The sequence below is a fragment of the Chaetomium strumarium genome, assembly GCF_033439665.1.
Source record: "Chaetomium strumarium strain CBS 333.67 chromosome Unknown B0T15scaffold_4, whole genome shotgun sequence".
Lineage (NCBI taxonomy): Eukaryota > Fungi > Ascomycota > Sordariomycetes > Sordariales > Chaetomiaceae > Chaetomium > Chaetomium strumarium.
The window spans coordinates 75,993-92,011 of NW_026944432.1; the positions used below are offsets into that span (position 1 = coordinate 75,993).

The following is a 16,019-nucleotide window of genomic DNA, read 5'->3' on the forward strand; positions in this document are numbered from 1 at the left end:
GAACCTGGGTGCACGCGAGGCCGCCACCAATCGAATCCAGAGAAGTCAAAGAAGGGCCGGTATTAGCCGAGTCGGAGAGACGAGGAGTGACGGAGACGATAAGGACCACCAAAGGCAGGATACTTACTACTAGTAGTAATAAAGGGAAGAAAGTCGACCTAAACGCAATCCAATGTATCCGGTTTTGCGTAGGCGCTGCTCGTGTATTGTGTCTACGAACAGCAACACCCATCGTTCTCACTCGTAGCCAAACGGTCCCTCCCTTGTCCAGATCGTCTCCTATTGAGGAAACTCCGAGTCAACCATGTCCGAGTGATTCTTCCGTTCCACGGGCCAACCATATGAGCCTGTCTCGAACGCTTTTATTGCAAGTAGGGATTCACACGGGACATAGCGCATGCTTGAGGAATCCGAGACTCTAGGGACCTTGATTCCTTATGTACATGGAGAGCTTGGTTTCCAGCCTTCTTCCCCTTGTTCCTGCTGTACCGGTACTTCCAGTAGCTGCCTAGGTATCTTGTGGTCTCCGCCCCTGATTTCAGCGTCTTTGAACACCACTAACATAAGGCTCGCCTGGAGAGGCGTAGCAAGGAAGACCACATGCATGGACGCCAGTGTGTAGTAGCCGAGGTAGGGCTGATATACATGGACATCTTTACGACGGATTGTACACTACCTAACTATAACAATCGGGCTGCTATATTGCAGGGAGCAATCTCTTTCGTGATTTGATCCATCTCCTACTAGTACTTAGACCATTCCTAATCAACCTTCGGGACATTCTAGCACTACAAACCTGGATGGCCCTGACACAGCCAGGCATTCTAGCATGACACCGTGCTTTACCAGCTGAATGTCGGCATCGTGACTAGGAGAAAGGGACTGTGTGCTCTGATATCGGCTGCACCCAAGGGATTAAGCAAGTTCAAGCTGGCTTGACAAGGGCAAGACGTGGCTGTGTTTGGATAATCGTCCCCAAAGTCCGATTCATCCGATGATCCAGAGGGAATTTCCAGTGGCCAGCTACGCGTTGGACTGGCTGCACACTTCATCTACATGAACATAAGCCAAGCTATTGGCAATTAATATGTTCAACACCCAGGGACCCAACAGTTCAAGCCATGTAATTCTGGGCACAGAAGTATCCTCCGTGGTTCTTGGCGCATCGTGTTGACAGACGGATAATCAGGCAGCGGCATTCCTCACCAGGATGCTCCAAAGATGCGGATGTTTTCGTAGTATTCGCTCCATGATAGAGGAGAACATGGTGTGCCGTCGCTGCTGGGTGGGGGTGCTTGGACTGGACTCGAATACCGGTAAACAAAACAGGCCATTCTAACGGTTAGCGCTTATACCATACCCGTGGCGCTCGGGCGGAAACCTGGACTTCACTAGTACTGTGCAGACGTCGGATCATGACAAATGCAGCTTTATCCGCATAGGAGACGCGAAGACGTGGAAGGCGAACCCGAACCCGTTCCTTTGGGTGTCGAAATTAGACCTTTCTGGGGGGCAACGGGTATCGATGGGGCATCCTAGTTCAACCTAACGTTCATACAATATTGGCAACACGTACTAGTAGTACCACCGGAACATAGTCCCTGCATAAACGGCAAGAATAGAGTCCCCCCCGCACGCGAAGTAGTGTACCTAGATTGGTGAATTTGAATCAAGTCGGGGTAGCTTGAAGTCCGATGTCCTCGCACTTTGTCCATCGGAACGAGTTAGCATGTAGGTGCCTTGAAAGCTCGGACTCGTCCTCTCCTTTCCCCTCCCCTGTTCTTGGCTATCGTCATCTGATGACTTGTCGCTCTGTTGGTTTGCTCCCGGGCCGATTGCAGAGCTTCCTCAGCAAACAAGCAACGAGGCCAGCACGGGGCAAGCTTGCCGATATCACGGGGGGAACGCCCGAACGAGACGACATGGGAAGCTCGCTGGAGCCAGTCGCGGAGGACTCGAGGAGAGGCAAAGGGCTCAGCTCGCGCTAGCGGCACGACATTGCGAAAAAGCCGTCTTGGACTCTTGCTTGGCATGGCAGGGTGGTATTCATCCTTTTTATCCGGCGGAGGAGACATGGGCGCCCAGCAGCGTTCCTCCAATGCGGCGACGAGACGGCCAGGCTTGAGGCTGTCCCCCCGCGTTTGCCAAGCGCATGCCAAGGGTTGTGCCAAGGGTTGTGCTAGGGGGTCGGTACCGGTTTCCCCAGATCCTACTTCGACCCTTGGTTGCCTGTGGTTGGCTGGGTTGTCGAGCAGCACCTCTCGCTCACGGGAGCTACTAGCTACTGGTACTGTACTTGCGGGTGCACGGCTACTAAAGGAGTTCAGATGTCTTAGTGGAATGCGGAGAGGTGGAACTTTTGGGCCTTGGCTTCGATTCCTGTCTCACAAACATCGAAGCGTCCAACAGACAGATCCGGGGGTCGCTCCGAGTCAGCGCTTAGGTACATTATTAACGTACGTTGGATACTCTACCTCCATCCCTGCTTTGCCCCTGTCAACCCGCGTGGGCCCCCCCAGACCGCTGGCCAGACATCGATGGCACGCTGACACGCGGTACACGGAAGCATCATGCGGATTGCCGTGTTCTTTTCCTGGGAGGTGGGAACAGCATCCCGGCGTCTTGGGTCGCTTTCACAGCAAAGCCAGAACCAGACTAGACGGATCCCGTGAACGCGACGAGGGTTAAAAAAGAACGTAATAAGATGAACCTCCCCCCGACCCCCAGCGCAGGAGTCGACTTTCCCGAGGTCTCCTTCCTTCACACGGCTCCTGTCGCAGACATCTACTACGCCAACAACAACAGGCTGACGACAGTCACCTGCGATTTGCAAGCATGGCGATCGCATCAGCTACGGCTGCCGAGAAGGGCAAATCCGACCCTATCGTCACGCGGATTGCCAACGAGGACAAGAAGATGTTCTACCAGAAGCCGAACCTCTTGTTCCTCTATCTGATGCTCTTCCCGACATGCATGGGCATCGAGCTGACGTCCGGGTTTGATTCCCAAATGATCAACGCCCTTCAGATTGTTCCGGCCTGGGACGAGTGTGAGTGAAAAGCCTCTCTGTTGCAGTCTCGGCGCTGTGTTGCCATGTCCATCCAGCAAGACTACCTAAGGTAGGGGGGCCCGGCTGACCCGCGCCTCGCACAGATTTCGACAAACCCCAAGGCTCGCTCAAAGGCATTATTGCCGCCTCCTACTCGCTCGGTGCCATCTTGTCGCTGCCCTTCATCCCCATCATCAACGACCGCTTCGGCCGCCGCTGGTCCATCTTCGGCGGCTCCCTCGTCATGGTCTGCGGCGCCATCATCCAGGGATTCGCACAGCACGTCGCCATGTACATCATCGCGCGCATGATTCTCGGCTTCGGCATCCCGACGTGCATCGTCTCAGGCTCCTCGCTGATCGGCGAACTGGCGTACCCCAAGGAGCGGGCCGTGCTGACCTCTCTGTTCAACGTCTCCTATTTCATCGGACAGATCGTGGCCGCCGCCATCTGCTTCGGCACCAACAACATCACATCCGACTGGGGCTGGAGGATCCCTTCGCTCCTGCAGATCTGCCCTTCGCTGCTGCAAATCACCTTCGTCTTCTTCCTCCCGGAGAGCCCCCGCTGGCTCATCACGAAGGACCGAGGCGAGGAGGCCCGGGCGATCCTGGCCAAGTACCACGGAGAAGGCGACCGCGGCGAGGAGTTTGTTGCGGCCGAATTTGCGCAGATGCAGGCCACCATCCGGCTCGAGATGGAGACGTCCAAGAAGTCGTGGATGGACCTTGTCAGGACGCCCGGCATGCGTCGCCGTCTGCTGATCAGCTCCATGCTCGGCCTGTTCACGCAGTGGTCCGGCAACACGCTGATCTCGTACTACCTGGGCGACCTGCTGAAGATGATCGGCTACACCGAGACCATCTGGATCCAGAAGATCAACGTCAGCATTGCCTGCTGGAGCTTGTTCTGCGGCGTCGTCGTCTCCCTGCTCGTGGTCCGGATCCGCCGCCGCGTCATGTACCTGATGTGCACCTGCAGCCTGCTCCTCTGCTACATCGCCTGGACCATTTCGATGCAGAAGGCCCAGACCGGCAAGGAGACCGGCCACATCAACAACGCCGCCAACGTCGCCACGCTCTTCTTCATCTACGCCTACTCGCCCTGCTATAACATGGGCTACAATGCCTTGACCTACAGTGAGTCTCCTATAATGCCTCGTCACCAAGCCGCCGGCAAAGCACTTGAACCTGCCGATACCTTATGCTAACCACCGCTTTGCACCTAGCCTACATGGTCGAAGTTTGGCCGTACGCCGAGCGCTCCAGCGGCATCGCCATCTTCCAGCTGTTCGGCCGTCTCGCTGGCTTCTTCACCACCTTTGTCAACCCCATCGGCCTCAAGGACGTCGGTTGGCGCTATCTCATCTCGTACTGCGCCTGGCTAGCCTTCGAAGTGGTTTTTGTCTACTTCATGTTCCCCGAGACCTTCGGCCGCACCTTGGAAGAGCTCGCCTTCAGTATGTTTCATCGTTTTCTTTTCATTTCTTGTTTGTTTTTGACAAGTGACACTAACCCGCAACCCCAACCCAGTCTTCGAGGACAAGGCGCTCGCGGACAAGGCCGTTGCCGCGGTCGAGAAGGTGGTTAACCACGGGGAGGGCTACGAGAGGCCCAGCGGGGAGCAAAAGAGCCCTACCGCTGAGGCCAGGGAGCATACCTCTGCCGTCTGAGCAGCCTACCATGGTGATGATATGGTTGTGGAGTACCTGACTGTGTTACCTTACTTCCTGATCGTTAGTCCCAGGTTGTTTGAGGGGAGTGCTTGAACAAATTGAGATCTTTCGGGTCGACTTAGGGGTTGTACTATCCGAAAGTTGTCGTCAGGTCTCATGGGTTCCCTTCCCTTACTGGCAGTAAAGATGTGTTATGGTACTCTAAGACGAATCTAACCTGCACCATGAAGCTCTAAGTTAGCGTCTCTGAGTAATTCCACGGAATGGTCCCCTGCGTAACCACCCGTTGTTCATCATCCGGCGTAGTATAATAGTCCGTGCACTTGTTGCCTACCTTGTACCCAACACACTATATCCCTTTCTAGCCAGCGTTTAGTAGCCTAAATTGCTGAATCGTTGCCTCGGCAGTTCCACTCGCTCGTGTTGCACCTCGCCGAAGACATCATGGATACTAGGTACTAGACTTGTACGACAGGGAACACCAAGCGAGCCCCGAACTGGATCTAGTGGCTAATGCCAAAGGGTGATGATGTCACCGATTGGCCATATATTCAAAATGTCAAAAGAAAGACAGCTGAGATGCTACCGTACAGAAGGACAAGGCACTTGAACCCTAGCGGTATGCGGGTAAAGTGAAGGATTTGTCTAGGACCCAGTGTTGGGTTGATAGCAGTTCAAGTTGTAAGACCACATATTTTGCCTGGTATGACATGACATGACATTTTGCCCGATCCTCCCATTCTAGCCTCCCTATGAGATCCCTCAACAAGCGTCCGTCAAACGTCGGCAAGGTCGGTCGGTCGAATCTACCAGTGGAACTGGCAAGTGGTGTCCTGCTTCCAGCCTATGCCGTCCTTGCCGACGACCTGCTCCTCGGTAACTTCGTCGGCGACGTTGAATTCGACAATGTAACCGTTGACGACGCTCTTGGCTGTCTTGCCCACCGCCTGGTGGACGGCCACGGTAAGCACAACCGAGGGATCCTTCCAGTTGGCCAGTTCCCGGGGCGCGACGGCCTCGATGACGATGTTTTCCTTGGTGTTGGACTTGTCCGGTCCGAGATACTGCGTCGTGGCGTACTGGCCGATCTCGTAATCTTCGTTTCCGCCAACAGCCGAGGTGTAGCCCCAGGAGACGGAGATCTCTTGGCTGGGCTCCGAGCTGCGCCCGGCGACGAGGGTCAGGTTGAAGGGCGCGCCGGGCTTGATGCCGGCAGGGGCGGTCATGCCGATGATGCGGGCAGCAGCCAAGGGAGAGGCAGCGTGGCAGCGAGGATTGTTGAAGAACGCATTTTGATGGTTGTCTTGATTGACGAGTATCTGGGAAGAGAATGGAAGAAAAACGTGATTTTGATGACAGGCGCTTTGGACTGAGGATCAGGAAGCGGTGGTGATGGTTGAGTTGTTTGGTAGGTGAGGGGGGTTCGTCTCCCTTTTATAAACAGATGCTACACTTCATCTTTACTAACTGTAAGGTCATCGTTCCAGTCGCTGCTCTGGGTATCCTCGATGTTGTCCATACCATACGGTAGGTACCTTGATGGCTCATAGCACTCAACTGGCACTCGTATCGAGCCCAGGAAACAATCCACTTGCCACGGTTACATGCGTTGATTTGCTACCCTATGTCAAGCGGAGCATGGACAACAAGGCATTGCCCGAGCGGAAACCTTGAATGGAGTCATATACCTAAGTCTTGAGGTGACTGGCTCGGCGAATGGATCAGGGAGACAGCGTTTGACAGCATTTACCGGAGTCTCCCACTATCACTAGCTACGTAGTATCTGGCTGAAGCTCTTTGGAAGTGTCTCTGTGGGATTTATTAGGTGGGCTATCGTGGTGCGGTGATATAGAAGGGTTGTTACCAGCAGTGCTCGGGCAGTAACTGTCCCTATTACCACAACAAATCCAGCTCTAACTTGATATTGCCCTATTCTCTTCCCGTTAGGTAGAGAAAGCAACGCATTGAAAGATGAGATGGTAATGCTGGACAATGAAGGAGTCCGGCCCCATCTCTTGTGTGGATGAAAGTGGAGGCTACCTTGATGGATAAGGTAGTACTCGGTTGTGCTATGCTCTCTCCACGACTGTAATACGGCCAGAGTCCCATGCTGGTGATGCTAGGAGATACTACCCACCTCCTCGTGATTGTGTGCTTATTGCCCTGCCCCCGCTTGAAATCGGAAGGCGATATACACTTATCAACCACGTGGTGGCTCTCCTCCCTCGGCTGGGGGGAATACCTCAGTAACCTATCCGTAAGGGTAACATCAAGCCCGGGCATCAAAGTATCGATTTACCGAGGTTAGTATTGACACGGGATTGATGCCACGATGAGGGCCACATTGATAGTGCTTGTGAGCTTAACAGTAGTGTGGGAGTTGAAAGGAACGGCCCTAAAGATTCGAACAGATGCCCACAGCATGACAGACTCTAGTGACAGTATTAGAGCAGTCTTGTTAGGATGCCTGTCAATGGTTACACTTAAGTATGGTAGAATTGCTGGATGGTACTTCATAGCTTCGTTCATCGGTCGGAACTCGGCCTGGTGTTTAGGTGAAAGCCGAGAGTTTTCCGTCATACCGGCCTTTGAGCCCAGACTAGACGGAACCCGGCTCATACTATAGCCCAGAGGATATAGGTTAGCCCTGCCCATAGGTGGGAACTGGGAAGTTCGGGCGGGCCACTGAGCATGGAACCGAGTCATATATCTACACCAGAGCCCGATTCCGTGACGGGGGCCGGCGGGGCGACCCGGCTTAGGCACCGCTCAGCCAAGAGACGCCCGGAGAGGTTCCTCGGGGATTTCAGTTACAGCAAGCCTACGCGTGATAACTATTATTATCTCACGGGGTCCATTGGAATGGTATAAGATTGCGCTAACTAATCCTTGGGTAGTGTGATCAAGGAGAGAGATATCCAACATCTTGATAGGTTGCTTGTTAGTTGTAGCCTGTGGCCCCGAGTGACTTCAAGTTGCCGGCGATCCTCAGTGTGCTGGGAAGGGTCTTGAGACACACTCGACATCGACAGATACTCCAGCATCACCATCCCGTAATGCCAATACTACTAATACCATCTTCAAAAACAAGTTCTCACGCTGCTCAAAACCCCAACATCCTCCTGGGGACTATTAGAACCCCGCCCTCACCATTTCTCCGGATCCGCCTCGTCCTTCGTAGTGGCGATAGCAACCTTGTCATAAAACACCCGCCGAACCCCCTGACTGCCCTTCATCCCCTTATCATCATGCCATCCATTCGCGTACAGGCCCACGCGGAACTGGAAGGGCACATCCTCCGCCACGGTCGTTGCCACCCCGCGCTGATCCAGCACCTGCTTCCCATCGACCCAGACCTGCAGGGACCCATTCGTCGCCTCGCTGGTCCACGACGCGCCAAGAACCACGGTGTGCCACTCCCCCGCGCTGAGGGGCGCCACGCCGTCCAGCGGCAACTCGGTCGTCGTCTGGTCGCACACGCTGCCCGACTTGAGCCGCGTGAACAGCCGCCGGCCCTCGGCCCAGACCATGGTGCTCGGCATGAAGGCGTCGCACTTGCGGCTGTCGTCGTCGGGGAAAGGGGCGATGAACTGGGCCAGGTTGTAGCTCTGCGGCGGGTCGAACTGCCAGTCCGGCGCCAGGCGGAAGGCGAAGCCGTAGAAGCGCCTGTCGCCGTGCCGGTAGCCGTTGGCGATGTGCACCTCGGAGTGGTACCGCCCTGTGTAGGACGGATCGAAGGTCTGAGTCATCACCAGGGAGGGGGGTTGGTCGAAGAAGGTGGAGCTGTCTTCTTTTAGCTCGCCGTTGTGCTCGGTTTGCGTTTTCAGGCCGGAGAGCGTGCCGCGGTTGGTGAAGATCTGCTCGGCGCGCAGTCCGGCGGGGAATGTGGTGAGCAGAGCGGCAAGGAGGAAGGTGAGGTTCATGTTCTTTGATGATTGGCTGGGATGGTGGAGTCTGAGAGGTCGGAGATGTTGGCAGATGCGGAACTTTTGAACTCGAAGGATAAAACAGAGACCATGACAAAGAAGGCCGGGGACGTGGAGCTGCAGTATTTGTAGCAGACTTTGTGATCCTTGTCTCCTCGATGACCGCCTTACGTTCTCATGACTTTCACCCTCGCTAATCCGGTGTGCAATAGAATTCGCGGAAATCTGCTCTATACGAGGACCGTCCCCTTTCGAAGCAGGTGCTCACTGCCGAGGGCTGTGGCCGAAACATGGGTGTAAGCTTAGCAGCTCAGACCTACAACGTTCCGGGACCCGTCGCCTGACAGCTTGGAATATTGTGCTGGTAGTGACGGGGGCAGACAATAATCATCAACCACTTGAGGATGACCGACCTAGAAGAGATGTAACTCCATTCCTTATACGAATACAATTACATATATTCTCTTTTTATGAGGAATCCTTCGTAGTTAGTAAAGTACCTGCCGATATTCCTGGCGGTCGCCGAGGTGGGCCAAGGGAGGTCCGTCCGGTCTGTTTTGTGGGCGGCGTGGGCGGCCGGCCTGGGAACTACGGGTACTACCTCTTTGGCCTCCTGAAGCAGTGGTGCAACCGTCCGCTGAATCTTCAAGATTGGAATTAATGCCAATCTAGGGATGTGGGAAGTCCTACTGCAGTCCCGTGGCAGCCATAAGTACCACGTGGGATTGGATCGTCCTTCAGATGCTCGACGAGCTGTCAACATACCAAACTCTCATGAGGGAAGAGAGCCGACCAAATTGCGCACTCTAAGACTTTGTAAATGACATTATACCTTATTCTTTACCTAGTCTGAGTGAACACATACTACCACTATTAGTAGTACACTTTGTGCACCACACAGGACCTAACACTGTGTCCATCCGGGCCTCCGGTAGTTTTAGTATGTTGCAGCCCTTACTTGAGACCGTGCGCAACCCTCAGCGCAGCAATGGCGTCCCGGTCATACTCGTGCTTCTTGCGCATGGCATCGATGTACATGAAGGTGTGCGGACAGCCGAGGTAGCGCTTCAGCGTGACCTTGTTCCCGCCGGCCACGAGCTTCATGGCATAGGCCTCGCCCTCGTCGCGCAGCGGGTCGGCCTCGGCCGTGCGGATGAAGGTGTCGCAGAGGCCGGCGAAGTCGGGTGCGCGCAGCGGCGCAAACCACCAGTCGGGCCACAGCTTGCGCAGCTCGGCCGTCTTGTCCTGCGGCATGCACATCCGCCCGAAGAACTTGATACGCTCCCAGGGCAGGACGGGGCCGCGGTGGAACTCGTGGAAGGACGGGAACGGCGAGTCGGTGTAGTACTTGTAGCTCAGCCCGTCCGTGGATGGGCAGACGGACGCCATGCACAGCTTCAGCGGGATGCCGGCGTCGCGGGCCAGATGTTGTAGCACGATGCTGATGTGTCCGCCTGCTGAGACGCCGCCGATCGAGACGGAGTCGGGGTTGATGTTGAGTGTCGCGGCAGAGCTCCGCGCCTGATTCCATTTCCACGTTTAGTTGCAGAGCTATTCCAGAGTACTAGATGGTGCAATGCATCTCACCCAGTTCAGCGCGTCAAACGCATCCTGGAAGGATTTACCAAATATTGTTTCTTCCCACGTCAGCAAGTTCCGCGCGGCATGTCCTTGGATGGTACTCTTACCCGGACAGTGGCGGTAGTTGACATCAACAACAACGACTCCCGCTTCACGCATGCTGAGGCAGAGGGCGCCCTCCGTGTTCAAATCCCCAAGAACGAAGCCGCCGCCTGTGCCAACCAGTCAGTGCACACATCATCACGTGGGTAAGTAGTAGTTAAGCGAGTTAGTACCGTGGAAGTTCAGGTGCGCAGGATACGGTCCTGGCCCATGCTTCTCGGGATCCGGGTGATATATGCGCACGGGAATCTCAACGCCCCTGTCGAACGACGACTGGAACTTGCTGTCGGTCACCCTCGGGTAGCCCGACGTGTCGAGGTAGCAGGGCGACCGGCTCAGCTCCGGGTGGGCGCGGATGTACTCGATGGTGTAGTTGTTGACATAACCCTGCCCTTGCGTCCTCATGCGAGCCTGGCTTTCGGCATAGTACGACAGAAATTCGGGATCCAACTTGGGCAGGATGTGGTCCTCGATCAGTGATGCCACGTCGACGGGGCCTCCCGCGATGCTCTCAGCTTCATTCGGCATTGTGGAAGTGGCTGTTTTTGGCAATTGGAGTGTAAGTGAAAATTAGTGCTGCTGTTTCCCTGGCGATTTGTTCGGAGTGTATTCATCGTCTTTGGGTCGACGATGCTCCAACGGGAATGTGGCAGTGAGATAATAATATAAGGGTTGCCTCGGTTCTTTCCCCGCATTCCCCGATATATCGGATTTCGGAAGTGATGTCCACTTAGTTGACAAGAGCTCGGCAGAGGATCCGGCTGTCACAACTCAAGTGCAGTGGGGTTCGTCATGTATTAGAGACATGTGTACTGCAGTACATTAGTAGTAGACTCTAATAATAGCCGTTGTACCCGGCTACTACCAACCGGGCATTATGTACAAAACCTCGAATCGTGCTCTTCGTGGTATTCCCGCTGCAACGCGCTTTCAGCTTATTGAAGTGCAGGTAGTCAGCTCCTCACTATAATCCACATCTGGAACACCACTTATCATGGATCAGACGATCCCAAGCTCGTTGTCACAATCCTGCAGCAGCAAGAACTCGCTTGCCGCTTTCCCGCTCCTTCTCTTCCCGGTGGTTTTGTATGGGCAACTGCGGCTTGATGACTTTCGGCCAGCGCTGTGACCCCTGTCTCGGCCTGTTCTCCAGGATGATGGCCACGTGGCGGGTTCGAAAGCTCGCGAAGGGGGGAAAGATTAGTCCTTCCTCGTGAACCCCAACGTCGCCGTGATTCCCAATTTCGACGGTCTCGGGAACGTAGGTGTTTCTTCCCCAAATGACCAAGCCAGCAGCGGACACCGAGGAACACTACCAGTACTACCCCAGAACGTGTGGCTCACAACCGATAGCTCGATGCTCACCCAGGTCGACCCCCGCAGCCTCGAGCTGATGGGGCAGGCGACCTGGTAAAATATAAGGCTACTGACCACACTCCGGTTGTAACGAGCAATCGGGGTCTCATTGATTTTATCACGACCACCCAGCAGGTCCTACTACACCCGGATCTCAGGGGTCCGTTCTCCTGCGCCCATGCCCTGATAAAATCAATGACCCCGATTGCTCGTTGCAACCGGAGTATGGTCAGTAGCCTTATATTTTACCATGCCCAGCGCGATCCGGCCACGGGCCGATCTCTTCAGCTGGAACTTGGAGCCGAGGCGGCGGAGAGCCACGTACCGCATCTTCCGGGTCAGCGCCGCGACGGGTAAGACCGAGGCGATGTTCTTGCCGTGATCCGCGGCTGGGGGCACAATGTCACAGTCAAGGCGGCGTACATCCACAGCCTCTTACTGTCCGCCAGCTTCGTGCTGCTCTGCATCCCCAGCTTTCTCACCTGGAGTGGGACGGACTGAAGGTCGCAGTGGGAGGGCAACCTGCTGGACGCCATCAACCAACGCTTCAACCCACGCGGCGACACCGCTATGTCTACGGCCTCGCCGCCTGGGGCCGCAGCACGGTGAACATGGACAGCATCATCAAGACGGACAACGCTCACGCGCGACGCCGTGTACTGGCACGTGCCGTACGGCCGTAGTCCCGGCCAGGCTGTCTTTGTGCCGCGTCTGGGAGCAGGAGTGGAAGATGATGATGAAGGTGAAGATGATGGGGTGCTGCTTAGTATGGACCTGGACGGGCATGCGCGTAGCAGTTATTTGTTCTGTTTGGATGCGAGGACTATGACGGAGCTAGGACGGTCCGAGGTGGGGTTTGCTATTCCCATTGGGTTGCACGGTGTCCATGTGGCCTCTGTTGGTGTTCTATGAGTGATGTACTGTATATGCACTATGGATTACTAGTACCTTATGGAGTAGAGTCCGGTTGAGGAAACGATACTGCTGGGGAGCAGGGGAGGTGGACTTTGGTGTACCGACTGAACCGATGCCAGCCGACGCTACCGTATACCAAGAGCATCAACTCCACGCAGCTCTGAGGATGTGGAGATGGAAAGTTGAGGTGTGCCGGGCAATGCCGTTTTGATATTCCATAGAACCGGAAGCGTGCGGGGTTTATAATTTAGTCCACCGGTTGCTGAGTGATGGGTCCGATAGAGCTCCGGGTTCGGCCGCCTCTAGTTTGATAAGGTCTCCATTGTCTTTTGCTGATGAGTCGTAGAGCATCACCCTCGACACCTAATAAATAAATCAGGTCCCATTATTCACTGCCATCTGATGACAATGTCAGCCTCCACCATAGACGATGCCGCCGCCCGGCTGCAAGCGCGCAAACCCATCCCTCCCCCGGTGCCAGCCTACCTGCCCACCGCGGGCTCGCCCTTGACAGTCAACAAAGACCTCTACACGGCGATCCAGCAGGCGCCGCGCGTGCTGCTCTCCGAATTCACCCTCCCCATCCGGTCCGGGCGCGCGTGGAAAGCGCCCGCGGGCTCCATCGTCCGCATCAGCACCCCGGAGGGGCCACAAGTCGGCGACCTGAACCTATGGAACGCGCACAACCCGCGCGAGCGTTTCTGGGCATCGCGCACGCGCCAGCTGCACGCGACGCACGTGTCGACGGGCGACCGGCTGTGGTCGTGTCTGCCCTACATGCGGCCGCTGGTGACCATCATATCCGATTCGCTGGCGTGGTACGGGCAGGACGAGCACGGCGGGAGGGTGCACGATTTGCTGGGCACCCGGTGTGATCCGTACATCAACGAGGTGCTCAGCGGGGGCGGGCAGTATGATTTCCACTGCCACTCGAACCTGACGCGGGCGGTGCTGCCCTTTGGGCTGGCCGAGTCGGATGTGCACGATGTGATTAATCTGTTTCAGGTGACCGGGTTGGATGAAAGGGGGAGGTATTTCATGAATCCGTGTCCGGCGCAGCGGGGGGATTACATTGAGTTCCTGGCGGAGCAGGATGTGTTAATGGCGCTGAGTATGTCTTCTATTGGGTTGCCTTTGTTATTCTAGTCCACTGACCCGGATACAGGCACGTGTCCCGGAGGCGACCTCTCGCTGTGGGGATTCGGCGCTGACAGCGAGAAGGAGATGATCAAGTGCTGCCGCCCGCTCAAGGTTGAGGTATTCCAGCTCGAGGACGGCGATTTCCTGCACAAGGCCGGCTGGCGGCCTGCGGAACCTTCGAAGTACCAGGGCATGCACGGGATGGCGGTTGTGGAAGGCGAGCCGGCGTTGGGGAAATAGGGGGTGTATTTTCACTCCCACCGGTTGAATGAAGGACAGAGCGGGGGTAATGTGAAGCTAAAGCTGGTATTCATGGACTATTTTGCATGTTCGCCACTCTGAGCTACTCCGTCATCATAGTACCTTGTCTTGCGCATCACCTATCTGGTGAGGTTTGGGTCTGGGTCCCTCAGTGCCCAGTGTAGACCTCCTCCTCGCCCAGGTCCTTGACAGCCTCCCGACCAACCATACCACACACCGTATCCTTACCACCGTCTTGACGGCTTCACAACAAAGGCGCCGCGATCCATGGTGTTGATGACGATATACCCGCTCGGGAAGAAGGGGTAGTGGCTCCATGTGCCAACGAAAGTCACGTTCCCGCCGCCCGGGAGGTGGTCGTCCTCGGGATGGATGTCGAAGTAGGCAACCTCCTTGATCCCCTTCCCGGTCGGGTCCCTCGGCACGGAGCGGAGGTCGAGGATGCTAAGGCCCAGGCCGTAGTTGCTCTGGTAGGAAAACCCGTACTTGACAAACTGATTGTGGTCGATCCCCTTGCGCAAGCCCTTGTAGTGGCCCGTCTGCTTGGGCGACTCGAGCGATGAGATGTCCCAGATGTACGAGATGGGGTATCCGTCGGCCGCCAAGCCCTGCTTGTCGTACTCGTCGTACTCGTCGTCCGCGATCAGGTACTGTTGCCAGTTCTTGTCGAGCACCCAACCCTGGTGCGTGTAGGCGAAGCCTTCGTAGGACGTGTTGGAGATGACCTTGATGTTCTGCTTGTCGCTGACGTCGAAGCTGCAGCGAGAGTTAGATAAGGGCGGCGTTGGCTCCGTGCCAAAATCATGAGTGGGAACTTACATTGTCAAGGAATCCTCGTCGTAGCCGTAGCAGATATCCCTGCCGTAGTACTTCTTGTCGGGGCCACGGTAGACCAAACATTGGGCGTCGTGGACATAGCCATCCGCGCCAGTGCCACCCAGGGTCTTGGGGTTGGAGGGGTCCTTCAGGTCGAAGAACACTAGACCGGCCCGCAGCGGCCCGGTCCGCGGCTGGAAGCCCGTGGCGACACCATAGCCGAGCTCCTCGTTGGTCACAACGTTGTGAGACCGGCCGAGCGGGAGCTGTTCCGAGTAGAAGCCGGCCAGGTCCTTCTCGTTGCTGAACACAACAGGATGCGTCGGGTCGACGCTCTGCAGCTTGCTGAGGTCAAAGATCTGGACGCCGTGCTGCACCGCCTCGCTGCCGATGAGAATGTAGCTCTTGTAGCCCTTGATCTCGCGCCACAGCGATGGCGGTGCTGCGTCGTACTGCGGAAGACGGCCGAGGTAGATGAGCTTGCCCTTCTTGCTCACTTCGGCGAAGGCCGTGCCGTCCTCCTGCGCGATGGCGACAAATTCCCGGCCGTCGGGACTCGTCCAACCCCAAGACCCCGCCCCAGCCCCTGACGAGCTGCCCAGCTCGGCGTGGGTTTTGAAGTCATACAGGTCGAGGTCCTTGCACCGGAAGGTGGACGTCGGGTCGCCTGGAACAAGGGCTGCCACGCCGTTCTTGCACTGGATGTAGTCCTTCTTCTGGGGGAACTTCTTGTACTGAGTCGAGTCGAAGACGCCTTGTGCTGCCAGTTCGCCCCACACCCGCTGGTGTCTCTTAGCTACTGCAACTCCCACAAAACGACCGGCATCCTGAACTGTGAAATCTTCTTACGTGTTTCAACGTCATGATCCGTTCGTGGACCACGCCCGAGTCGTACAACTCCGCTTTGAGCTGCATGTTGACAGGAGCCTCTTTCGCCGAGACCACGACGCCGAGGGCCGCCACAATGGCCACAGCAGCGTTGCGTACCGCCATTATCGGTTGTGATGAAAAGGAAGCCTTTGGTACACGGCGATGCTTCTCGGGGATTAAGGCAGTGGGAACAACCCTGGATCGAGTGGGAAGTTCTGGACGCTCTGATCTTGAGCTCCTATGCTCCAAGGGTCATGAGAACTTATATAAGGCTGCCCATGTGTGATTGTCCAACCTTGCGCCAAGGACTGCCGAGATAGTAGCCATA

General features: G+C 56.0%; 7 protein-coding genes across 7 annotated transcripts; 3 read left to right on the forward strand and 4 right to left on the reverse strand.

Annotated features, from left to right (window-relative positions):
• The first annotated feature begins 2,754 nt into the window (after positions 1 to 2,754).
• Positions 2,755 to 5,003, forward strand: B0T15DRAFT_186793 (general substrate transporter). The gene is made up of 4 exons (XM_062862387.1): positions 2,755 to 3,049; positions 3,154 to 4,188; positions 4,278 to 4,508; positions 4,582 to 5,003. Exons 1-4 carry the CDS (start codon positions 2,836 to 2,838, stop codon positions 4,719 to 4,721), a joined length of 1,620 nt encoding a protein of 539 aa, XP_062720783.1. The 5' UTR covers positions 2,755 to 2,835; the 3' UTR covers positions 4,722 to 5,003.
• A 527-nt stretch (positions 5,004 to 5,530) lies between these two features.
• Positions 5,531 to 5,950, reverse strand: B0T15DRAFT_493209 (uncharacterized protein; the record flags this gene model as incomplete). Its single annotated transcript, XM_062866929.1, has 1 exon — positions 5,531 to 5,950. The coding sequence occupies one exon, from the start codon at positions 5,948 to 5,950 to the stop codon at positions 5,531 to 5,533; it is 420 nt and encodes a 139-aa protein (XP_062720784.1).
• Positions 5,951 to 7,568: 1,618 nt separating this feature from the next.
• Positions 7,569 to 8,886, reverse strand: B0T15DRAFT_531074 (polysaccharide lyase-domain-containing protein). Its single transcript, XM_062869220.1, has one exon. The coding sequence runs from the start codon at positions 8,645 to 8,647 to the stop codon at positions 7,871 to 7,873; it is 777 nt and encodes a 258-aa protein (XP_062720785.1). The 5' UTR covers positions 8,648 to 8,886; the 3' UTR covers positions 7,569 to 7,870.
• A 540-nt stretch (positions 8,887 to 9,426) lies between these two features.
• On the reverse strand, positions 9,427 to 11,136 carry B0T15DRAFT_531076 (Alpha/Beta hydrolase protein). The gene is made up of 4 exons (XM_062869221.1): positions 10,507 to 11,136; positions 10,339 to 10,443; positions 10,238 to 10,287; positions 9,427 to 10,171 (listed from the first exon to the last, which is right to left on the reverse strand). The coding sequence occupies exons 1-4, from the start codon at positions 10,859 to 10,861 to the stop codon at positions 9,605 to 9,607; spliced, it is 1,077 nt and encodes a 358-aa protein (XP_062720786.1). The 5' UTR covers positions 10,862 to 11,136; the 3' UTR covers positions 9,427 to 9,604.
• Positions 11,137 to 11,939: 803 nt separating this feature from the next.
• Positions 11,940 to 12,190, forward strand: B0T15DRAFT_493212 (uncharacterized protein; the record flags this gene model as incomplete). The annotated part of the gene is made up of 2 exons (XM_062866930.1): positions 11,940 to 12,042; positions 12,099 to 12,190. The coding sequence occupies 2 exons, from the start codon at positions 11,940 to 11,942 to the stop codon at positions 12,188 to 12,190; spliced, it is 195 nt and encodes a 64-aa protein (XP_062720787.1).
• A 677-nt stretch (positions 12,191 to 12,867) lies between these two features.
• On the forward strand, positions 12,868 to 14,045 carry B0T15DRAFT_531079 (uncharacterized protein). The gene is made up of 2 exons (XM_062869222.1): positions 12,868 to 13,715; positions 13,770 to 14,045. Exons 1-2 carry the CDS (start codon positions 13,007 to 13,009, stop codon positions 13,982 to 13,984), a joined length of 924 nt encoding a protein of 307 aa, XP_062720788.1. The 5' UTR covers positions 12,868 to 13,006; the 3' UTR covers positions 13,985 to 14,045.
• B0T15DRAFT_554749 (uncharacterized protein) lies at positions 13,980 to 15,814 on the reverse strand (the record flags this gene model as incomplete). Its single annotated transcript, XM_062870362.1, has 3 exons — positions 13,980 to 14,761; positions 14,825 to 15,648; positions 15,701 to 15,814. 3 exons carry the CDS (start codon positions 15,812 to 15,814, stop codon positions 14,230 to 14,232), a joined length of 1,470 nt encoding a protein of 489 aa, XP_062720789.1. The 3' UTR covers positions 13,980 to 14,229.
• Positions 15,815 to 16,019: the final 205 nt, after the last annotated feature.